The 25,476-nt window shown below is 40.7% G+C and overlaps 1 protein-coding gene and 1 pseudogene across 2 annotated transcripts in view; both read right to left on the reverse strand.

The window, feature by feature from the left end:
- LOC105466930 (SH3 domain containing ring finger 2) overlaps nt 1-25,476 on the reverse strand; it is a 133,187-nt gene that overhangs the window by 49,404 nt on the left and 58,307 nt on the right. For both annotated transcript variants that reach the window (XM_071098264.1, XM_011716145.3), the window contains exons 3-5: nt 14,554-14,823; nt 10,776-10,871; nt 3,258-3,572 (exon numbers count right to left, since the gene is read on the reverse strand). In XM_071098264.1, coding sequence (XP_070954365.1) covers nt 3,258-3,572; nt 10,776-10,871; nt 14,554-14,823 — 681 coding nt within the window. The remainder of the gene's footprint in view (nt 1-3,257; nt 3,573-10,775; nt 10,872-14,553; nt 14,824-25,476) is intronic.
- LOC105466926 (MICOS complex subunit MIC27 pseudogene) lies at nt 16,480-18,157 on the reverse strand (annotated as a pseudogene).

Consider the following 25,476-nt stretch of genomic DNA (forward strand, 5'->3'; position numbering starts at 1 on the left):
ACTTCTTTCTAACTTGTGTCACGTGCAGTTGACTTTCTTTGTCTCCAGGACTCTCCTAGAGGCCAACTGCATTGGTTTCAATCCACCCACTTAACTTCCTGCACTGCAGTTTTCCACAGAACTTACTTAGCATCTTCAGGTCTAATCCTGAATTGTTTTCAAGTGCCACTGTTTTTTGTCTGTAGTTGCAGTTCATCTGTGAGGTCATTTCCTGATGTTCTATCCAGAAGTTTCAAGTGGTTTTCCACAGGTGGAAAGACACAACGACAAAGGGGAAAAAAAATTCCTGGCTCTGGCTCCTCATTATGAAAGGGTAGCAATTGCTACCCTTTTGGGTTTGAGACTTGAGGGACAATCCAAGACTTGTCTCTACCACAGGAGGAGAATGAGGCAGCAGCTTATTCTTGGTGCCATCAGCACCATACACAATGTTCGGACACAACTGGTAGTTCATAAAGAAACAAAGTGATAGTAAATGGAAGCCTTTTTCAGGTGCAAAAGACTTAGGACAAATGCTTGACTGAGGGGGTGGGTGGAGAAGAGAATGCTGGAAGGCCTTACCATTCAAAAGGAGTCAAGTAAAGACAACCAAGAAAAGGGAGGCTGCAGACATCCAGGATAAACTACACTGGCAGAATGTTGCCTAACGTGGCCTTAGTTGATAGCACAGTATAGTGATAGGAGGTTACGTTCTACAATTAGACAATTCTAAATTCAATCCAGACTCTTTACTAAATTACACAAACTTGGCTTAATCATTTTTCTTTTGGGGCCTTATTACCTTGCTATAAAGTGTTGATAATACCTCCCCTACCAAGGCTTTTATTACAGTTTTGGAATGGAGGGGAGGCTTAGGAGACTGGGAGTAAAAGGAGACTTTTCTATTAGAGGATATCACTCACTCACTCACTCAATCAATCATCTATCCATCCATTCATTCATCCATCCATCCATCCATCCATCCATCCATCCATCCATGCATCCATCTACCTACCTACCTACCTACTTACCTATAGATCCATCCATCTCATATTAGTTTGAGGTTACATTACTCTTCTTGCTTTGGTAGTGGAATCTCCAATACTCACTATGGTTACTAGCACATCGTAAGCATTCAACAGATGTTTATTGGCTGGAAGAGTTACACTAATCTGTAATCTTTCTTTAAGAAATTAATTTTTTCTCCAGTCTTCCCTACGTATATGTCACCACCACCTGCCCAGATATCTACGTTAAAAGTCTTGATTCCTTGATTTATTGAGTACCTGCTAGGGTCTAGGCACCATGTGGGTTGCTGGAGTAGGGAAGGGAGGGGGAGTGTGATGAACTAGACCCAACCACAGCTCTCAAGAATGTTAGCGAAAAGGGAAGAACTTGTCATTTGCTCAACTTCCTGCTTGTCTTTAGATAGAAGTCATAAGTGGGCCATTTCGAGTGTGCTTTTACAACCTTTGGTCAAATACGTAGAAATCCTTCCAATCCACAGCCATCTGAGTGGAGAAAAGGCTGTTGTGAAGTGGTTCCCTGGTCATCGGATGTGTGAATGCCATACTGTGGAATTCTCACTATTTGTGAAAACTACTAAGGAATAATACGTGTTTTGAATCCTACTAAGCTTCTCCCACTCTAGTCCAGCCTCCGTAGATGACATAAATGCCCAAAATAAGAATTTTAAAAGCACGCGGAAAATGACTCTGGTGAAATCTTTTGCGAAGTCAACTTAGAGCTAAGTGAGCTAGCTTATTTCTACTGAGTGTGGGCTGCACTTTATATATCTATGACTATATATAAAGAATCCTTTCAAAAAACTCTATGACTCTTTGGCTTAATTGTGAGTCACAAGGCTCCCATTTTAGAGAGAGTGTGTGTGTGTGTGTGTGTGAAGGAGAACTTTGGGCATAAAGCATATATTAATATGTACTTGTAAAGAAGTGCAGTGTGTATGTAGAAAGTTTTATAGCTTTTGTTAAAGCAAGGGAAGTGTAATGGAGGAGAAAGAGAGAGAAAGTGTGTATGTGTATGTGTGTGCATGTGGTGCAGGTGGTGGGCAGAATTACATGAGCAGCCAACTTCTTAGTGACCCAGACAGTGGTATAAGATATGAAGCGTTGTAGGAGGTGATTGTTTTCCTTTCAGAATAGCACACAGGTCTTTGAGGAGCCCTTGACTTTCTCTTTCCTCCTTGTCTTGTTAAAAAGGGATTAGAGTCCAATTAAGCCTTTTAATCCCAAGGTAGAAATTCATGTTTAAAAACAAAATTTACGGCTCCTTAAAAAAAAAATATCAGTACAAGTTGAGTTTTGCCCTTTCAAGTTGCCACCTGCGTGGTCCCAAAGAGTGTTTTCAGCTGAATACCCAACATTCAGCTCTTCTTAATTACTTTGCCTCATTCCTCCAACTCCTTCATCTTTTAAAGTACCCTTCAACATAAATAGCCATATGCTACTAGAAATACTTCAGCCTCTGGATTGCCACGACCACCCCAGGTTTATTTCTCTTCAGTTGGCAACACAGTGACCAAGAGCTAACACTTATTGGATGCTTAGTATATGGCAGGCATCATGGTGCTAGGCACTTTACATGCATTATCTTATTAGGTACTCCATCTGGAAACACCCAGGGCTGGCTTCACCAGTGTGTGACTTGCATAGCCACACAAGGCTCCTTGCTTGGTTTAATGCTCTGCTGTTCCCATCTTGAAATTCTTGATTATTTTTGAGCAAAGGACTTGTATTTTCATTTTGGACTGGGTCCTACAAATGTAGGTAACCAGTCCTAAGAACATTCAATAACCCATAGTTTCTTTTTTGTTTCTTTTGCTTTCTTTCCATCTGATGCCTAATACATTGCCAGAGGATGGGACAGTGAATCTCAAATTATGATGCCAAAACACTCTTGAGAAAATAGGTGCCATCATCTCTTTGGAGGGAAGTTCTCTAAGGGACAGGAATGATATCATGGCTCTCAGCAAGGGAAAGAAAAGTATCTGTGAGAATTTGGATAAGTTGTTTAACCCCTCTAAACCTAAGATCCCTCATCTGTAAAATGAGGATAATAGTAATAACACCTAACTCACAGGCTGTTCAAGGATGAAATAAAATGTTTATACAATTCTGACATGGAATACATACGGCATTAGTTACTAGTAGGGCATTCTGGGTGCTTAGCTAGTAGTAAACATCAAATATTGCTTGTGACATGGTATGAATCACTTGCCCAATTCAAAAGTGCCCTAATCTCAGGAGATTCTTCCCTACCTGTCCCGCTGAGCTGGAAGGAATGTCTGCTTTCTCCACGGGCTGGGTGATCACAGAGGGGTTGCTGGAGCTGATAAGCACTGGGGTGCTGATCTCTACCATATGGCGTCCTGAAGGAGAATGGACCATCCGGTTGAGAGTGTTCAAGGCTGTTGTGATGGAAAATTGCCCGGGCCCCTTCCTCCTGGACCCTGGGCCCCTACGGAGGGTAGATGTGTTGCCTCTGGAGGATGAGGACACCAGGGACAGGTTTTTTGTGCGGGATGACTGGCGACCTTTGTTCTTCTCTAGAAGGTGTCTTGCGGTGAGGTTTGGCTGAAAAGACAAAAGGTCCAATGAGAGGTTTGTCTTCCTGATCTAATGTACGTAGCCAGTTCCTACCCACTCCCATCTGAAACCAGGTCAGATGCCACCTCCTCGGTCACTGGCTCAGATGCTCATTCCTTGGTGAGCACAGTAACAGCTTCCATCTTCTATCAATGCATCCTCATGACTTTGCTCTATTAATGCATTCTCCCAACTTTCCTGCAAAGTAAGTATTACTCTTTTACTTAATAAGCCATGTGCTCTTCCCTGGCTGAGTATATTTATTCTTCCTTTACCCATTTTCCCCAGTCATTTCTGGCTGTTTTCACCTAGTGGACTTCTCCCCTCTTCCTTTAGCCATCCTGGAATCCCCCGCTAGGTTGGCCACTTCCCCTTCCTGGTGCTCCCAGCAGCCCCTGTGTTTCCCGATCATTGTGTTTTTCACTCCAAACCACAATCCTTTACTTGCCTTTCCCCCACTAGTCTGTTAGCTATCTGGGTTGCAGGGACCTTCTACACATGATTCTCTCCTGTACCCCAGAGTAGATGCTTAGTGCTTGTGGAATAATGAGTGAATGAAGTTGCTCAAGTTCATACATTTCTTTTTCTTTTTTTTTTTTTTTGAGACGGAGTCTGGCTCTGTCGCCCGGGCTGGAGTGCAGTGGCCGGATCTCAGCTCACTGCAAGCTCCGCCCCCCGGGTTTACGCCATTCTCCTGCCTCAGCCTCCCGAGTAGCTGGGACTACAGGCGCCCGCCGCCTCGCCCGGCTAGTTTTTTGTATTTTTTAGTAGAGACGGGGTTTCACCGTGTTCGCCAGGATGGTCTCGATCTCCTGACCTAGTGATCCGCCCGTCTCGGCCTCCCAAAGTGCTGGGATTACAGGCTTGAGCCACCGCGCCCGGCCAAGTTCATACATTTCATAAGTGTTTGGGCCAGAATGTAAGTGCATTCAGGACCCTGAATTCTTATGCTAAGACTGTCTTTTACTACTTCCTTTAAATATGTTCATGTAATCACCCTTCTTCCTTGTTCTATGTCTCTTAGTCAGTGATGTGTTAGTAAATCAGCTGTCAGAAAAAAAAAAAAAAAGTAACATAGAAGAAAGAAAAAAAAATCCCTGATTCGTAGAGTTTTTCAAGCCACCAATGGTTAAACACCTGGCTGGAAAAATTCCTGAAAATGTAACAACCAGCTCTTGTGATCTAGTTCCAGCCAACTCCAGTACACCACTGTGTTATGTCTGTCTTCCCCACTACATCGATCCATTCTCACAAGAAATACATAGTAATATTTTGAGTACCCTACTCACTGAGGGCCCCTGTGGGTTCATTTCCTTTGGAAATCTGAAACATGTTGACAAACAAGAGTTAGTGCAATAACTCTTAAATTTTTGGATGATTACCTAAATTTTCGTTTTTATAATTGTTACCAGTTGCCCTCTAAAACCATAGCTCATTCTAATTTAGAAATCCAACTATAGAGGTAAAAGAAATTTGCCCATTAAAGAATTTTTTAGTGATAATGTACAGAGGATTAAAATAACTGAGACAGAAAATTTTATTGAATATGACTTTTGTTGAGGAATAAATAAAGTTCTTAAAAAGAAAATTTTAAAAAAGATGTGGTTCTTACCTCAAGAAGCTTATAATATTGTGAAAAACTCATTCAATAGGGGAATGAGCATTATTATGTCCACTTTAAAGATAAGGAGGCCGAGGCCTGGAAGGGGTGACTTATAAGTGACAGAGCCAGCATGTAAACAACTAAACAAGAAACCATCATATAATTATAAGTGCTCTGATGTGATAGAGAGGGATTGGGGGAGGGACCTACTTTAAATTAGGGGGTCGAGGAAGATCTGCTGAGAAGAGGGCATTTAAGTTGAAACAACAAATGATAAGAAGGAGCTAGCTATGTGAAAATGGAGGTAAGAACATGCCCAGAAGAGGCACCATAAGCTAGTGTGAAAGTCCGAAAGAGGGAAGGAGCTCAGCTTGCTTGAGAAAAAGACAGAAGAAAGAAACAGAGAGAAGGCTGGAACAGAGCATGTAAGGAGAAGATGATAAAAGAGGCCATAGAGACAGGCAGGGGCCAGATCACAAGAGCCTCGGAAGCTTCCATTTTATTCTACATATAATAGGAAGTCTTTGGCAGGACTTAGGTAGAGGAGTGATATGATCTGCTTTATGCTTTTAAAAGCTCATGCTACTGTTCGGCAGTTTCTTAGAAAGTTAAACACATACTTAGCATCTGACCCAGCAATTCCACTCCTAAGTAATCACCCAAGAGAAATAAAAACTTGTGCTCACTCAAAAACCAGTATGCAAGTATTTATAGCAGCTTTATGCATAGTTGCCAACAACTGGAAAACAACTCCAACGTCTTTCACGAGGTGAATGAACAAACTCTGGCACATCTATACAACGGAATATTACTCAGCATCAAAAAGGAATGAACTACTGATACATGAAACAGCATGGTAATTCCAAATGCATTATCCAAAATGAAAGAAGCCCGACTCAAAAAGCTACATTCTGTATGATTCCATTTATATGACATTCTGGAAAAAGAAAACTACAGGAGCAGGAAACAGATTGGTGGTTGCCAGCGGTTATGAGTTGGGGAAGAAACTGACTATAAAGGGGCAGCATGAGAAATTTCAGGGCAGACTACTGGAACTATTCTACGTCTTGATTGTGGTGTGGTTACGCAATTGTATGCATTTATTAAAATTATAGAACTGGACGTTAGAGTAACTTTTGCTGTATGTAAACAAACAAGCAAAAAGAAATAAAAAGCTCGTTTTGGTTGCTATTTAGAAGTGCCAGAACAGAAGTAGGGAGACCAATTAGGAAGTTACTGAAATTGTTTAGGCAAGCTCTGATGGCAGCTTGAACTAGGAACAATGACTTAGAGGCCCCAGGGCACCTGCCCCTCCATTGTTCACCCAGTAAAAGGGCAATATGCACTCTGAATTGAATGAGTAAAGTTCTTTATACAGCCATTCATGGCTATAATGAAATAAGTTAATTTTTTCTGCTTCCCCCTAATTGTTCTGTCCCCAGGTGAGTACCACCATCAGCTTTTCTAACATGAACACTGACAAAGGGCCCCGGGAGACTCTGCATCTGCCCTGTCCTCTGCCAATATGATTAATAGCTCTGCTGGGGAAGAATTGCAGGTCTCTTAGATTTGCACCCACTCATTTGAAACAATATTGTTGAGGCTCCTTGGGCTGAGCAAAGTTCATATAACCCAGGCAGGCTCTGTTGGAGGAGTCCTGATAAGAATGAGCATAGGCTCAGCCTTTGTTTTATCACCTTTTAATGCAGGTGCAATTCAATACGTGAAATGATACATTAACAAGAAAAATCCTGTTTATGCCAAACACACCCACACACATGCACACACACATACATCATGCTCAAAGGAAAGCCTCCCTTCCTTCCAATTGCTTTCCATGACACTGGTAATTCAAAACTTATTTAAAGAGTTCTCAGCAAGTGCTAGTCTTAATGAAATGACTGGAGTCAAAATTTAAGTGCTGCTTTAAAAAGCACAATTTAGATTTCAGGTAATTTTTGAAAACCAGGTTTCCAGAGTAGAGCAACCACTTGATTATCTTTTTCCCCTCCGAGCAATTAGGAGAACAAATGAAGCACTGGCTAGTTTAATGATAATCTTGACGGTTCTTGTACTCGCTAATTTTAGAGGTGAAGTGGCCGGAAAGTGTATCCAAATGAATAATCATTAAATGGAGAAGTTTTGGGAAATGGGTTTCAGAAATGGGTAATAAGATGACTGATGACTTCCCCCCAGCCCAGAGTTATGAAGAAGCATCTCAAGATAATGCAGGAGACCAGGGAACAATTTCCATAAATATTTAAGTGCCTCATATGGGTCCAACAAGGTACTAATTGCAGCTGCCCTCTGTCCTTGGAGAGTCAACCATTGACTCTGAATCATCCTAACTTCCTCCTCAGAAAAGGCTCCTACCCAGCAGATGGCTCTGCCACTGATCTATGTCCATAAATCAAGAAGTGGGGCTGTCCTTGACCACTTCTCTTCTCTATCCCTGCCTCTGTGAACCCCAAAGTCCTGTGGATTCTACCTCCTGAAAGGTCCCTGAACCTATGGGTCTAATCCACAGTCATCTAACTGGGCAATGCAGGGGCCTCCTACCTGCACTTTCTGCTTTCTTCTCCCTCTTCAAATCATTCCTCCCACTGCAGCCAGGGCAGTCTTTAAGAAACCCAAATCTGGTCACTTAAAAAACCTTTCAATGGCTTCTGTTGGCTTTTGGGTCAAATCCACACTTCTTATGAAATGGCAGAGGCAATGATACCCAATGTTTCATGTGTTCCCTTATACTTCTCAGCTGACGTGACATCAGATCAGGCTATGTGACTGGTTCAGGCTAATGGGCTGTGAGTGGGAGTGACAAGTGTCACTTCTGAAACGAGGCATTTAGTTGGTGATACAACTCACTCTTCTTCACATGTCCCTACTGTGGAAACTAGGAAGCCCACAGGTTCCAGATGATGCAGCTACCAGATGGCCCAGCCATATTAGTCTGGGTTCCTGAGTGACTAGGTGAGCAGAGCCCTTCATCACTCTGCACTGAACATGGAATGTAGGCGAGGAATAACATTTTCTTTGTTCAGCCACTGAGACTTTGGTGCTGTTTATTGCCACGGCATAACCTAGCCCATCCTGACTATACGGGATGGTTTACGACGTCCTCTGTGATCTGTCTTCCATTTACTTCCCTGGCTTCGCTTTTTGTTCCTCTTTTGCTCTCTAAGCTCCAACTCTGGTACTTCCTTTTTCCCCTGGCCACACCACACTTCCTCATCCTGCAGGACTTTTGCACATGCTACCTCCATTACCTAAAATGCTATCTATCTGTCAGATCTTGGCATAAGTGGCATTTGCTGAACTTCTGCCCTGGTAAATTGCACATCATAACTCCCTAATAGTTTCCTCTACTTCAGTCTTTTTTTTTTTTTCTTTTTAGAGATAGGGTCTTGCTGTGTTGCCCAGTCTACAGTATAGTGGCACAATCATGGCTCACTGTAGCCACGACCTCCTGGGCTCAAACGATTCTCCTGCCTCAGCCTCTGGAGTAGCTGGGACCAGTGTGGGCCACCATGCCTGACTAGTTTTTAAATTTTCTGTAGAGAGAGGAGTCTCACTATGTTGCCCAAGCTGGTCTCAATCTCTCAGGCTCAAGCAATCCTCCTGCCTTGGCCCCCAATGTGTTGGGATTATAGCCATGAGCCACTACACCTGGCTACTTCAGTCTTTACATGATTCATCACACTTGTAATTACTGGAATACTTTCTGACATTATAGTCTCTGAGAGTAGGGACCCATGTTTGTCTTGTGTCTTTAGAACTAGGCACAGGACCTGGCATAGCAGGCACTCAATGAAAAATTAGTTGAATAATTAAACATATGTTTAGGACAGGGTCACAGTGAATGGTTTGCCCTAAAAATTTTTTTCCCCTGGGAGCTCTGACTACCTTCCGAATTATTTTCCATTCATTCACTTGCTAAGCTATTTTTTTTTTTTTTTTAACAGAGTGCCTGTTCTGTGTTAGGCTAGCCTGTGAAGTACAACTAACCACTCATCAGATATTCAGAGGCAAGAGGCCATTGAGGGTTTAACTACTTGCTGAAATTTTATGAACAAAGTAGGTTTCTATCTGAGCCTTATAAAATAAGTGAAATTTGAACAGGTAAAGAGAATTGGGTGTTGCATCTGAAAGGGGCCCCAGCAAGAGAAAAGGCATTAGGAATGAGAATTAGGAATGAGTTTAGCAGAGACAGTAAGAAGACCAGCCTCTCTGGACCTTTCCTCCATATCTTCCTTCAACACTGATGGAGTAGAGGAGGTACAGAGAACCCTGAAAGCTGTGCAATGCTTTGGGTACACCGTTCATTTCAGAACCTGCTTTAGCTCTTATGACTAGAAGAATTGGTTGCTTCTGCTCAACTGTGGTCTGTTCTGTTTCAAACACTCCAGCCCCTAGCGTGGACAGCACGCCTTTTACTTCTTTCATAGCTTTCTACTACTCATTTTTAATGCTTTATGCATGTTAAGCACCCAGTAAATGCAGTTAAACAATGAAACCTCTCTTTTAAATATGTAATGACTTGCTTCAAGCTAAAGTGAGGCTCATGGCTAATGAGGTTATTATACTGGACAGGTTATATTATGCTGGAGATATACATAGCCTAGCATGTTTTCTTTCTTTTTTTTTAAAGAAGATTTTTCTTTAAAAAATAGAAGTAATAAATATATGCTAATTTCAGAAGATTTAGAAAATTCAACTTGGCAGAAGAAAATGAAAAGCATCTAGAATCTCATCATGTAGTGATCACAAATGTTAACATTTTGGTACATATCATTCTCTAGTCCTTTATCCATTTATATAAACACACATATATTTAAAAGCTAGTTCCATATGGTCCAACTTATTTTTTTATTGTGATAAAAGACATGTAACATAAAATTTACCTTCTGAACCATTTTTAAGTGTACAGTTCAGTAGTGTTAAGTATATTCACACTGTTATGAAACAGATCTTTAGAACTCTTTTATCCAACAAATCTGAAACTCTATACCTATTAAACTTTAAAAAAACTTAACAATGAATCATAAATCTTTCCATATCAAACACTTTATGATATTAAATATTATTCTCCATGTATTACAGTATTATCCATAGAGAGACACTTTTTTCATTACCACAATTAAAAAAAATGAAGTCCTTATTGTTGACTATTTAGAGTATTTCTTTTTTTTTCATAATTATATACCATCACCTAATGTTATGGTGAACATTTTTGAATATTTTGTACATTTATCTTTGCATACTTATTTAAATATTTACTTACAATAAACTCTCAGATGGACTTACTGACTCAAAGGAGGCCCACATTTTTAATATTTTTGGTATAAGTTTATTTGAGTTTGCATGTGACAGATTTCACCAATTTACATTCCCATCAGGAGAATGGAAAAGGCTCATTTCCCCAGACGCTTGCCAGAATTGGGTATTATTGTCTGGCATCTTTTCTTTAGAGATTTTAGTTAGTTCTGAAATAAGCCTCATAGCAAATAGCAATTGCTCTCAGGCATCACTGTAGCACATGCATATATCTGTATAAGTGTAAATCAGATGTAGACTTGATACTCACGTACCTCTACAAACAAGATAGGGAAGATGCCTACTTTATCTCCTAACTTGCCTTCTGCCCAGTTCTCATCCACTCGGCTGATCACAGTGATGATATCATCCTGAAAGAGAAGTTCTCATGGTCAGCATTTACTCTCATTTTCAGGCAGTAAAAGCTCTCAGCAGAGATCAGTTTGGAGTCTCAGATGGTGTAAAGTGTGAGAAATGTACCTTGTGCTTGATTTATTTGGGAAGTCTTTTGCTAAAATGAACTTTCTCCATAAAGGGCAGTGTTTGTATCACTGAGACCATAGGGGAGTAGAAATAATTTGGAGAATCAATGGAATCCAATAGGAAAACTTAGAAATGTTTCTAATTTTTAATCACCAGTAGGTCCAAGCTTTTCACTTAAATTTATCTGATGGAGAAATAAAGATGGAAGCCATAGGGACAAGGACTTTTAGCTTTCCAAAAAGAAAAATGAATTTTATGCTCATTTTGAAGACTTTTCAGAACCTATTCAATTTTTAATGCATCAAACATAAAGCAACTTTTTGTTCAGATTTTTCTTACTCACTATAAAAGGTTATATGTAAATTTGTAGAAACATTTGAAAATACAGGTAAGCAAAACAGGGAAAATATTGTATCACAATAAAGATACATTCACTGTCAACAGCTTGAATAACACATTTTTTCCAGATTCTTTTCTATCAAGACAAAACATACACACATATAAACATACATATTTTTTAAAAACCTTTCCAAAAACATACACACATGCATACAATAAAGTGCACACATCTTGAGAAATTTTACATTTGAGTATATCCATGAAATCCCTGTTCAGATGAAGGTATAGAATACTCCCAGCACCCAGAAGGTTCCTTTGTGCCCTTTCCCACCACTTGTTAAGAGGCAACCACCACTCTGACTTCTAGTATTATACATTTATTTTGTCTGTTCCTGTACCTCACACAAATGAAGCCATATGGGACACAGTGATTATTTGTATTTAATGCCTTTTTAGAAACACCTTGCTGTGTCCATACAACATTCAAGTTCAACCTGTATATTCATCCACTAAAGACCTTCTGATCTGTCTCTGACATTCTGTTCCATGCGCCTCAGGAATTAGAATTAATTTAAATTTAAATCTGTTACTGCATTATACCCTTTCTTAGCTTCCTCTTACACAGCGGTACCCAACCTTTTTGGCACCAGGGACCGGTCTCGTGGTAGACAATTTTTCCTCGGATGCGGGGGGTAGAAGGTGGGGATAGAGGGTAGGGAATAGGGGATGGTTTCAAGATAAAACTGCTCCAGCTCACATTATCAGGCATTCGATTCTCATAAGGAGCATGTAATTTAGATCCCTTGTATGCGCGGTTCACAGTGGGGTTCACGCTCCTATGAGAATCTAATGCTGCCACTAATGTGACAGGAGGTGGAGTTCAGGCAGTAACGCGACCCATTACTATAAACACAGCAGCTATAAATACAGATGAAGGTTTGCTTACTTGCCCACCACTCACCTCCTGCTGCGCGGTCCGTTTCCTCACAGGCCACGGACCGGTACTGGTCAGTGGTCCGGGAGTTGGGGGCCCCTGCTCTTACACATGTGCAATTATGCATTTATAGGTTATTATTTCTTTCTTTTGTTTTTTTTTTTTTAATTTTTAGTCGGAGTCTCGCTCTGCTGCCCAGGCTAGAGTGCAATGGCGCGAACTTGGCTCACTGCAACCTCTGCCTCCTGGGTTCAAGCGATTCTCCTGCCTCAGTCTCCTGAGTAGCTGGGATTACAGGCACGGGCAACCACGCCTGACTAATTTTTGTATTTTTAGTAGAAGTGGGGTTCCGCCATGTTGGCCAGGTTGTCTCAAACTCCTGACCTCAAGTGATCTGCCCGCCGCGGTCTCCCAAAGTGCTGGGAATGCAGGCGTGAACCATCGTGCCAAGAGATTATTATTTATTTAATGTCTGTCTACCCTATCAGACCATAAACTCCATGTGTGCAGAGCCTCTGTCTGTTTTGTTAATCTTTGTTGTCCCTAGCACCTAATATAGTGGCTCCCCTTTAGCAGTCAGCCAATAAATATTTATTGAATGCATGCATGCAGGAATAAATATATGACATTGAATAAATTACACAATTCACTGAGCTAGAAAGCACTAGGAAAAGAACAGCTTTGGGAAGGAAGATCTTGAGTTTAATTTGGATATGCTGAGTTTAGAACATGAGATTTCCTAGAAGTCTGTGTATTCCACAGCCTTCCAGAATGGGTCAAATCCTCTCTTTTGGTTTCTTTGTCATAATTTCCCATTTATATATCTGTTTCTTCCACTAGATTGCCAGCTCTGTGAAGGTAACAGTGACTCATCACTTTATCTCCAATGGCCAGCTTGGCACATGGATGGGCTCAAGAAATGAACGAGTGTGTGAAGTAAGTGCCCCAGTTTACAAATTCCCAGAAAGGGTGAGAGACACAGACGATGATACTCCCTTATGTCTTCCTCCAGCTGTGTGTCTAATGCCTGGCACAAAGTAAATACTCAATAAATGTTTGTGGAATTGAACTGACCTTCCTCTAACTGTAGTCTAGGTCTACACTTTGCTGTGTGGGCTGCAGAATGACCTTTCTTAGGAGTCTTGCTCTGAGGTTCCATAGCAATAATAAAGATCGTTATCTCAGAATATGGAGGACAGAGAGGTTGTCTAGTTTGAGAAAACCTGAAGTAAATCTCCTTTCTGGTAGTGGTAGAATAAAAATATTTTGTAAAACGAAAGACCTTGCCTAAGCTATTGTAGCAGTGCCACTTTTTATACTTACATTTGATCTACTTATCACGAGTGGTGAAGAATGAAAATAACTCTAACTGTGGTCTCTATGAGAGATGTGAATGTTTATGGAATAACAAATACTGAATACAGAGAGTTAAAGTAGCGTAGACTTCAGTACAACTGTCATTACTTGCAAATGGTGGGGAATCATCTAATGAAAAAGAGAGGCACAAGAAATCTTAGGGTAATTAATGTTTGGAAAACATGTCTTACAAGAGGTTATTTATGGAGAAAGGCACGATTATGTTATTGTGCGTGTCTGGAGTGTTTTGAATGTGATGTTTACAACAAGATAGAATGTTGTACATGAGAAGAATTAGGTAACCATAACTTGGTCGCAAGAATACCCTTACACATACGTAATAAAGAGGTAGAGGCTGTAGTTTTACATAGCATGTTATCAAATTGTTTGTAATTTTCTGTCCATGTATCTGTTCTTCCTATTACTCTGTGAGGACAGCAGAGACTCTGACTTATTCACGTCCTATTCCCAGGGCCTGCAAGGAGTAAGTGCTCAAAAGTGATAGAATGATAGAATGAATAAATCAAATATGTTATTCAAGCTGTTGACAGTGATTGTATCTATATAGTGGTATAATATTTTCCTTATTTTGCTTATCTGTATTTTCAAATGTTTCTACAATGGTTTCAGGATAAATGAATGAATGAATGAGTGAATACTTTTGTAATTACAATAAAAAAGGCTTACAGACTTCTATCACTTATTTGTAGATTTCTCTAGAGATTTCACTTGCATGTAGTCTGAATTGTACACACATATTACATATAGATGCACCACATATATATATATATATAATTTATGGACAAAATATATTTTATGAATAAAATAATAAATAATAATATATTTAAAATACAATTTTTAAAAATCAGCAAATATTAAACAAGCAACTCTGGTTCTGCTATGTGGTCCCAGGTGACTCTAGGATTCACCCAGAATCCTACCTTGAGGAAGGTCAGGCAATCCTGGTTCTCACTCTTGTCCTTGCCTCGTAGGTCGAAGTTGTAGAGGGCCCTGCAGAGCGGGGGTGGCTGGGGCAACTGCTTGATGACTTCCACGGAGCTGGCTGGGAAGATCCCGCTGATGCCATTGATTTCCCCCTGGTACCAATTCTCATCAAGCTGTCTCCGGAGAAGGATGACATCTCCCTTATTAAACCTTAGGTCACCAGGATTTTGCCCTCTGTAGTTGCATAAGGCCTTTGCTCGAGGTACCTGCAATGGCACAGACCAATAAGATATGTACTTAGCTGAGAGTCTGGAGGAACAGAAGATACAAACATTCTTCCTTTTATTGTACTTTGCTTTAACATGCTTTGCAAATATTGGGTTTTTTATAAATCAAAGGTTTATGGCAACTTGTGTTGAGTAGGTCTATCAGCGCCATTTTTCCAACACCCTGTGCTCACTTTGTGTCTCTGTGTCACATTCTGGTAACTGTTACTAACTTTAAATATTTTAAACGTTTTCATTATTATTATGTCTGCTATGGTGATCTGTAATCAGTGATCTTTGATGTTGCTCTCGTAATGTCTGGAGGGGCGCCACAAACTGTGCCCGTACAAGACAGCAAACTTCATCGATAAATGTTTGTGTTCTGACTGCTGCCGTAGCTGGTCATTCTCCCATCTCTCTCCCTCTTCTTCGGCCTCCCTATTCTCTAAGACACAACGATATTAAAATGAGGCCAATTAATGACCCTACAACTGCCTACAAATTTTCAAGTGAAAGGAAGAGTTTCACATCTCTCACTTTAAATCAAAAGCTAGAAATGATTAATCTCAGGGAGGAAGGCACGACTAAAGCTGAGATAGGCTAAAAGCTAGGCCTCTTGTGACAAACAGCCAAGTTGCGAATGCAAAAGAAAAGTTCGTGAAGGAAATTAGAAGTGCTACCGCAGTGAATTCATAAATGAAAAGTAAGTGAAACAGCCTTATTGCTGATATGAAGGAAGTTTGACTGGTCTGCGTAGAAGATCAAATCAGCCACAACAGACCCTCAAGCCAAAGCCTAATCCAGATCAAGATCCTAACTTCCTTTAATTCTGTGAAGGCTGAGAGAGATGAGGAAGCTGCAGGAAACAAGTTTGAAGCTGGCAGAGACAGTCTGAGGTTTAAGAAAAGAAGCTGTCTCTGTGACATAAAAATGCAAGGTGAAGCGGCAAGCCATCAATATTGAGTCAAGACCCACTGCCAGAAAGAAGACTACCACTTGCTGAAGACTCAGAACATCATTAACTTTTTTTAGTAATAAAGTATTTTGAATTAAGTTAGATATATTGTTATTTAGGCATAATGCTATTGCACACTTAATAGACTACAGCATAGTGTAAACACAACTTTTTTTTTTTTTTTTTTTTGAGACAGAGTCTTGCTCTGTCGCCAGACTGAAGTCCAGTTGCACGACCTCGGCTCACTGCAACGTCCACCTCCCAGGTTCAAGCGATTCTCCTGCCTCAGCTTCCTGAGTAGCTAGGATTACAGGCACACATCACCATGCACAGCTAATTTTTGTATTTTTAGTAGAGACAGGGTTTCACCATGTTGGCCAGGATGGTCTCCATCTCCTGACCTCATGACCTGCCTGCCTTGGCCTCCCAAAGTGCTGGGATTACAGGTGTGAGCCACCATGCCTGGCCAAATACAACTTTTATATGCACTGAGAAATTAAAAAAAATTGTTTGACTTGTTTTATTATGGTATTAGCTTTATTGTGGTGGTCTGGAACTGAATCTACACTTTCTCTGGGGCATACCTGCATAATATTTTTTTTTCCCATAAAACATGGATATTTTATTCCAGCTCTAGGAAATCAGCAAAAAAACAAAACAAAACAAAACAAAAAAACACGGAGGGAAACACATCTTTCCACACACCATTCTAATTTAACTGACATTAATTTGGGAAAGCTGGAGCAGAAATATATGTTTATACGTATATATATGTATGTCTTTATATACACATACATGCATTTACAGATTTTGGTCTCACTGGAGTTCATGTCTTTTTTTTTTTTAAATAAATACCCCTAAAGGTCATTGAATTCAAGCTAATACGTCTACCTATGTCTCCTCATCAATCATTTAATATTGTTTGCATTGCATTCACAGTTTGTGTGTTAACCACTTATGTAATTTATCAAATTGCACATTTGGAGAGGTAAGGGAAAAACTTGGTTTAAGTAATACTCTATGTATCAATTACCCATTACATGATTTTTTTCATCATTATTTGCAACCTCACACATCTGTAGTTTTCTACGTAGTCTCTCTATGCAGTCTACTTCAGCTTCCAGTGCTGTACTTATCTATATCTTCTGGGTGGGACCACCCACAATCCATGAACTTGGGGTCAGGCATGAATTGTGTAGCACCTGAGTTGGATTCTGATTTGGTCTTTGCTTCTAAGCTGAGTTCTGTTGGCAAGGGCACTGCGTGTTTCAAGACGTGAGTTGTTTTTGCAGGTACTTCTATTTCGGCGGAGGATCCTAGCTTAGTTTTTTTTCTTTAGGTTTAGGGAGTGACTCGTTTTTGCTGCTTTTGTCCACAATGATTTAACTGCTCCAAAAATGTGCTGGTTTGTAGCATATACCTTTTCCCCTGTTACCTTAGCAATTATTACTGACCAAACTGGGTAGCAAACAGTTGCTCATAAAGTAGTCAGTCCCAGAGGATAAGTAATTTTCTTACAGTTAGAACCTTTTCTCGCTGAAACCAAGCCCACCAATCCTGAAACCGTAATAACTCCCATTTTTGGAAGAAAATCTTGAGGAGGATTCTTCAGATAGACATGAGCATCTTTTCCAAATTCTACTGTATCAATTATCCCATTTTTCCCAAAGACATAAACACCCTTGCACCAGCCAGTATAATGACCAGTTGCAGTGCAGATGGAAGCAAAGCCCATTTGTAAATGACCAGGCTGCTCTTCAACATATTTAGACTGGAGCGGTGGTGCAGTATATATGGGGACTTGCTCTGGTATCACTAGCTGCTTTTTGGATTCCTCTGCTTTGGCTGCATGTACACTTACAGATGCATGTATCAGACCTGCAGGCATGATTGTCAGTTTTCCCATCTACTAGCAGGGTGAAAATCTGAAACACTGACAATGGTAAATGTTGGGGAGAACGAGGAGCAACGGGAAGTCTCATTCATTGAGTGATGAAATAATCTGCACAACAAATGCCCGTGATACGAGTTTACCTGTATAACAAACCTTCACATGTACACCTGAACCCTGATGACCACCATGTCTATGACCCTTTCAGCCAAGGTTTTCAGATGACACCTGCATAATATTAATAACTAATTACTGAGCACTTCCTATGTGCTAAGTGTGTATGTGGGCCATCTCATTTAATCTATGTAGTCCTTGGAGATAGACACTCATTATCCCCATTTATAAGATAGGGTGACAGAGACACAGAGTGGTTTATTAACTTGCATAAGATGACACAGCTGGGAAATGGCAGATATGGGGCATGAACTCAGACTACCTGATGCTAGAACCCTTTTTCTTAATCACTATGCAAGGCACAGGGTCGTGAACTTGACTCTACATCTATGAGAGGGGAGTCAGTGACTCTTTCTGGATCTGAATACTGATTTTGAATTCTGGCTCCACTTCTTTCCATTTGTGTAATCATGGCCAAGTTACTTAATCTTTCTTAAACTGTATTCATTTATAAAATGAGCATTTGGATCATTAGGAAGCTCAGCTGAGACAAAGAAACAATTAGTCAGAGATCAATCGTCAGTTTTTAAAAAAAATCAGCTCAAGCATAATCATTTGTCAAATCAGTTGTCTAAATAATTATTTCAGTCAAATGCATTTTTACTAATTGAACTTGTTTTTTTCACATAGAAATGGCCTCACTCCAGTCTTGCTTGAAGTCTGCTTGGCAAACTGCAAGTTCTAACAGATTAAGAGGAAGTGCTTCAGTCACCTAGTGTCGTGTTTTATTTTGTGCTTTTCCAAGCAGTGGGATTATGTAATCACCTCTCATTGTAGCAGTCTTGCTATTTATAATCTTGCTATTCATGCAATGGGGTATAGAGAGGCATTAATTTAGGTCTTCATAGATCTCCTGAATCCACAATGTTCATTTGAAAAAAAAATTCCGAGCAGCTTAGTGGTAGAGATAAGACCTAACAATACTTCACTGATGGAATGGTGGAGGTGCCCTTTTCTGCTGGTCCCGGGATACAGTAAGGAGACCCCAGGGATGAGAAAACCACAGGAACACAGCTCATCCCTAGGAAACTGGTGGACAAATGAGCAAAGATGTATGTACTAGGGGGCTTAACATAATGCTGTGGAATAAACAGGGAACTGGTTGAATAAATTATTATATACCCATACCCATACAATGAAAAACTTTGCAGTCATTAAAATTGATGTTTTTTTATAATTAATAACATTGAGCATTACTGATAATATACCATTAAGTGTAACAGAAGAGGTTAAGAACAATTATGTAGACTAGATTTTCATTATAAATACACATGTATATTTTTACCTAGGGAAAATGTTAGATGACTATAGGCTAATATTTTAGAAGTGGTTATCTCTAAATGGTGAGTTTTTTGAATGTTGAAAAAAACACTTCTTTTCCTAAATGCTTAGCTGTGTTCTCTAACTTTTCTATAATAATTGTATTGCTTATTAAAATTGGACAGTTAGAAAATGTATGAAGTTGGTGGATGAGAGGTAAAAGGTATAAGAGGAATTTAGAAAGAAAGTAAGCCAAGCTGAGTAGGATAAGCAAACTATGCAACTACCTTTTTTGGGGAAGGTGTTCCCTACCTGAGAAATAAGCAGGTAAAAGCTGGATGAGAATGGATTTCTGGGGAATGACCCAAATCTGTTAGACTCCTAGGGTTGGGTACATGAGGGAACAATAATTGTTCCTCCATATTTCTTCCTCTCAGTTTTCCATTGCAATATCACATTTTTCTGGGTACATGACTACCTGGAATATTGGTCACATTTTCAGCCTTTCTGGTGATTAACTCCAGGCCAGTGTGGGAGTAAGCAACCTTTAGGAAGTGTCCTTCCTGAGTTTTCTTTTCCTCTCCTCCATCTTGCTATGTGGAACGCAGACATGATCCCTAGAGCTCTAGCTGCTATCTTGAATATTGAGGATGAGGGCCACACCTAACAGGAGGGAAGAAGCCTGGGTTTCAGAGCTGCCACACCCATCCTGGATTACTTCACATCCAGACTTTTGTCTGAGAGCTAAATAAACTTCCACCTTGCTGAATGAATTGTGAGGCTTTATTATTATTATTATTTATGGGAAAAAAAACAGAAAAGAGAAAAGGAAAGAAAGGAAGAATGAAAAGATAAATAAGAAAATATCTAAGCCCCTTTGGATTTGCATGATGATAATATTAATAGCTAACCTTTACTGAGTGCTTCTTTCTTGCACCAGATTCTTTGCTAAGCGCTCTAATTCTCTTTGCTAAGCACTCTCTAATTCTCACAACAACTTTTGAGGTGTGTATTATTTCAAATGTCAATTTTTAGATTAAAAAACTGGGGATCAGAGAATGATATGGTTTGGTTGTGTCCCCACCCAAATCTCATCTTGAATTCCCACATGTTTGGAAGGGGCCCGGTGGGAGATAATTGAATCATAGGGGCAAGTCTTTCCTGTGCTGTTCTCATGATTGTGAATAAGTCCCATGAGATCTGATGGGTTTATCAAGGGTTTCTGCTTTTGTTTCTTCCTCATTTTCTCTTGCTGCTGCCATGTAAGAATTGCCTTTCACCTCCTGCCATGATTCTGAGGCCTCCCCATTCATGTGGAACTGTAAGTCCAATTAAACCTTCTTTTCTTCCCAGTCTCAGGCATGTCTTTATCAGTAACATGAAAATGGACTAATATAGTAAATCGGTACCAGTAGAGTGGGGTGTTGCTGAAAAGATACTTGAAAATATGGAAGCAACTTTGGAACTGGGTATCAGGCAGAGGTTGGAAAAATTTGGAGGGCTAGAAGAAGACAGGAAAATGTGGGAAAGTTTGGAACTTCCTAGAGACTCGTTGAATGACTTTGACAAACATGCTGATAGTGATACGAACAATAAGGTCCAGGCTGAGGTGATCTCAGATGGAGATGAGAAATTTGTTGGAAACTGGAGCAAATGTGACTCTTGTTATGTTTTAGCAAAGAGACTGGCAGCATTTTGCACCTGCCCTAGAGATTTGTGGAACTTTGAACTTGAGAGAGATGATTTAGGGTATCTGGTGGAAGAAATTTCTAAGCAGCAAAGCATTCAAGAGGTGACTTGGGTGCTGTTAAAGGCATTCAGTTTTATAAGGGAAGCTGAGCATAAAAGTTTGGAAAATTTGCAGTCTGACAATGTGATAGAAAAGAAAATCTCATTTTCTGAGGAGAAATTCAAGTCCACTGCAGGCTGCAGATATTTTCATAAGTAATGAGCTGAGTGTTAATTCCCAAGACGATGGGGAAAATGTCTCCAGGGCATGTCAGAGGTCTTCATGGCAGCCCCTCCCATCACAGGCCTGGAGGCCTAGGAGGAAAAAGTGGTTTCATGGGCCAGGCCCAGGGTCCCCCTGCTATGTTCAGCCTAGGGACTTGGTGTCCTGTGTCCCAGCTGCTCCAGCTGTGACTGAAAGGGGCCAATATGGAGCTCGGGCTATGGCTTCAGAGGGTGCAAGCCTCAAGCCTTGGCAGCTTCCACTTGGTGTTGATCCTACAAGTACACAGAAGTCAAGAACTGAGGTTTGGGAACCTCCGCCTAGATTTCAGAAGATGTATGGAAACGCCTAGATGCCCAGGCAGAATTTTGCTGCAGGGGTGGGGCTCTCATGGAGAACCTCTGCTAGGGCAGTGCAGAAGGAAAATGTAGGGTCAGAGCCCCTATACAGAGTCCCTACTGGAACACTGCCTAGTGGAGCTGTGAGCAGATGGCCACTGTCCTCCAGACCCCAGAATGGTAGATCTACTGACAGCTTGCACTGTGTGCCTGGAAAAGCTGCAGACACCCAACACCAGCTTGTGAAAAGCAGCTGGGAGGAGGGCTGTACCCAAGCTGCCCAAGACCATGGGAACCTACCTCTTGCATTAGTGTGATCTGGATGTGAGACACGGAGTCAAAGGAGATAATTTTGGAAACTTTAAGATTTGACTGCCTTGCTTGATTTCAGACTTGCATGGGGCCTGTAGCTCCTTTGTTCTGGCCAATTTCTCCCATTTGAAATGACTGTATTCACCCAATACCTGTACCCCCACTGTATCTAGGAAGTTAATAACCTGCTTTTGATTTTACAGGCTCATAGGTGAAAGGGATTTGCCTTGTCTTGGATGAAACTTTGAACTATGGACTTTTGAGTTAATGCTGAAATGAGTTAAGACTTTGGGGGACTGTTGTGAAGACACGATTGGTTTTGAAATGTGAGGCCGTGAGATACGGGAGTGACCAGGGGCAGAATGATATGATTTGGCTGTGTCCCCTCCCAGATCTCATCTTGAATTCCCACATATTGTGGGAGGGACCCAGTGGGAGGTAACCGAATTATGGGGGCAAGTCTTTCCCATGCTGTTCTTATGATAGTGAATAAGTCTCATGAGATCTGATGGTTTTACAAAGAGGAGTTCCCCTGCACAAGCTCTCTCTGCCTGCTGTCATCCATGTAAGACATGACTTGCTCCTCCTTGCCTTCTGCCATGATTGTGAGGCTTCACTAGCCACATGGAACTGTAAGTCTAATTAAACCTTTTTCTTTTGTAAATTGCCCAGTCTTGGGTATGCCTTTATCAGCAGCATGAAAATGGACTAATACAAAAAATTTAAAAGTTGCCCAAGTTCACAAGTTAGAAAATAATGAATTTAGGATTTGAACTCAGTATCCCGAAGCCAAGCCTACAATTCTTTTTCTTTTTTTGAGACAGGGTCTCACTTTGTCACACAGGCTAGAGTGCAGTGTTATGGTCTTTGCCTCTGTAGCCTCAACCTCCCAGGTTAAGTGATCTTCCTGCCTCAGCCCCACAAGTAGCTGTGACTACAGGTGTGTACCACCACGCCTGGCTAATTTTTTTTTGTATTTTTTGCAGAGACGGGGTTTCACCATGTTGTTCAGGCTGGTCTCAAACTCCTAAGCTCAAGTGATCCACCCTCCTCAGCCTCCCAAAGTGCTAGGATTCTAGGCATGAGGCATTGCGCCAGGCCTGTTTCTTAAAATATAATCTGTGGTTTCCCTGTATGAGAATCGGGGAGGTGTTAAAAATGCGAATGCCTTGATCCCACCCCTGACTGATTTGATCAGAATCTCTTGGAGTGGGATTCAAGTAGCTGCATTTTTATCAAGCTCCCCCACCAAGTTTGATGCTACTGAAGGTCTAAGCTATATCTTATTCTAAGTCAAATGGGGGCAATGAATGGAGTTTTGACATAGGCTTTGTAAATTGCTAGCTTTCTTTCTTTCTTTTATTTTTTCTGAAAGATATTTGCCATGCAAGTAGCTTGCATATTTTAATGACTTACTGAGAGAATATATTAAACTAAAATTGCACAAAATGCTCAAATTGCTTTGAAGATGCCTAAACCTTGAAACCCTAAAATAGTACTAATTGCCTATTTTCATCTTTTCTCCATCTCCCCTCAACATAAATAAATATTGTGGGAATGAATTATATATAGATTCTATTTTTAACAAGAAGACCCTCTTTCTTCTTTCTCTCCATTTTGGATAATCCCTCCTCTGGTAGTCTCATTTCTATGTTCATACTCACAGAAAACATTGGCTTCCATAGTGCAAAGCAGGGCAGAGGGAAGCAGGAAGGGGTGGAGCGAGGGGAAGAGAGAGGGAGAGAGTGAATGACTCTGAAGAGGAAAGGAAATTAACATTTATTGGGGTTCTGCCAGGCCACAGACATTTTTCTTACATTATTGCACTACTGCACTTTCCATGTATTATTTCATTCATATGCTCTCAAAACCCTATGAAGTAGGTGGTATTACCCTATTTTATGATGAGGAAACAGAAGTTCTGAGATGGGAAATGTCACCAAACAAGGTCACGCAGCCAGTGTATGGCAGATCCAAGATTGGCTGAGGCACATTTGACCTGAAAGCCTGGGTGCTTTTAACCATTCTCATTGTCTGCCATCCAGCTGAAGTCACCTAGCATGTTTTTCCATCATAAAACTCATTTGGGGCTCTGTTTTGTAATCAAAATCTGAATTGAATGTGAATGCAATTTGCTTGCTGCTGGCTGTAATAGCATGAATTATTGAACTCTAGAGCTCTCACATAAAAGTTAAGCACCTGAAGAGACTCAGCTGGTTGATTCTGATCAGTCCCCCACTGCTGTCTCCAGGGAAAAAGATTCCAAGTTCCACATCAGCTCTCACCTGTTGTATTGTTGGCAATAGCTTTTCTCACCCATCATTGTTTTCTGTCCCTATAGATGCAGGGGCGAGAAGGCACAGGGATAAAGTTTGTGTGGAGATCTCACAGTCAGGTCATCACCAAACTCTTTTTCCCTGTGTATACCTAAAAGGCTTTCCTTTTCTGATATTAAAAAAGCTCAAGACTCTATGCTCCTGTAATTCGCCTATTCATTTGTCTCCTCAGTAGAGGCTGGAAGCCACAAGAGGCATGATTTTGATAGAAAGATAATGCATAGGCTTCAGAGACAAGAACTTGCAGACACTTTAGTAATAAAATTATGTTATTGCTTTGCCAAGCATCCCCTTCTGTAAGGAACCACCTGTTCTCTCTTTACCTTCTGATGGGCAGGTTATTCACCCTGGCCACATCATACACACAAGGGTACGTGGGCCAGGCTGGCCCGTTAGAATATCCCAAACCCTCAGCACAGTGACGAGGCATGTACTTCAATCAGGGATAATTAGTATTTTTCTCTGAGATTTGATATATAGATACTGAGAAATAATCTCTATTGCTTTTGAATTATGAGCGTTCAAGTTGTGGACCTTGGACCACCAGTGCAATATGGTGTTGTTCAACGTTGGCTATAATATTGGTGATATTTCCCAACCAGTAGACGCACTTTCCTGAAAGAAGCTGTAGAAGGCAACAGAACTAGATATAGCAAGCTAGATAGGTAACTAGATAGCTAGAGCCCTGACAATAAAATTTGAACTCCTAGGTTAAATGGTACCTGAAGGTTATTCAGTTAGATGAGCTCTCCAATTGTCTATATCCCCAATTTACTGTTGATTACTTAAACTACTTGGAGTTATTTTTTGACACTTGAAACTGGACCAGTCCTAACTAGTATATATTTGAAACACAGAAACAACAAACTTCATAACAATGTAATATCCCAATAGCAAAATTCAGAAATAGCAGGAGGTTCAGCTGCCAGTGAGTCCTGACTTTATTTCCAATTTTAAAAATAAAGGGAGGTATAGGCTGATAACAGGATAAGAGAAAAGGAATGCAAGGGGAGCAGAATCACCACAGTGACACATACAAGGGAAAGAGCAGAGCTGAGGTGAGAACTCAACCTTGCTACAGTGTAACGAGCTCTTTGACACACCCTGGAAATGCTTCCCACCAATTTAGAAAGGTTGACCTGGTTCTCTACTCCTCGCATCAGGTGGGACCAACATCAATATGCTGAGCTAATGGCTTATCAATGGTTTACTTCCCTGAGTTGGTCATAAGATTGCCCATCACTGGAGAATGGAGCCCAAAACCAACACCATCCTGGCCTTTGACCCAAGTTATCTATCATTTCCCAGGTTAAGTTCTCTGCTGCTGGAGAATTCAGGATTTGTATCTGAAGCATCTCTGCTTCTCTATCTTTGAACACTGTACACAAGTAGGTGTTTAAGAAATGCTTGGTGAATGAGTGAATGAATGAGTAAAT

The sequence above is a fragment of the Macaca nemestrina genome, chromosome 6 (assembly GCF_043159975.1).
Source record: "Macaca nemestrina isolate mMacNem1 chromosome 6, mMacNem.hap1, whole genome shotgun sequence".
NCBI lineage: Eukaryota > Metazoa > Chordata > Mammalia > Primates > Cercopithecidae > Macaca > Macaca nemestrina.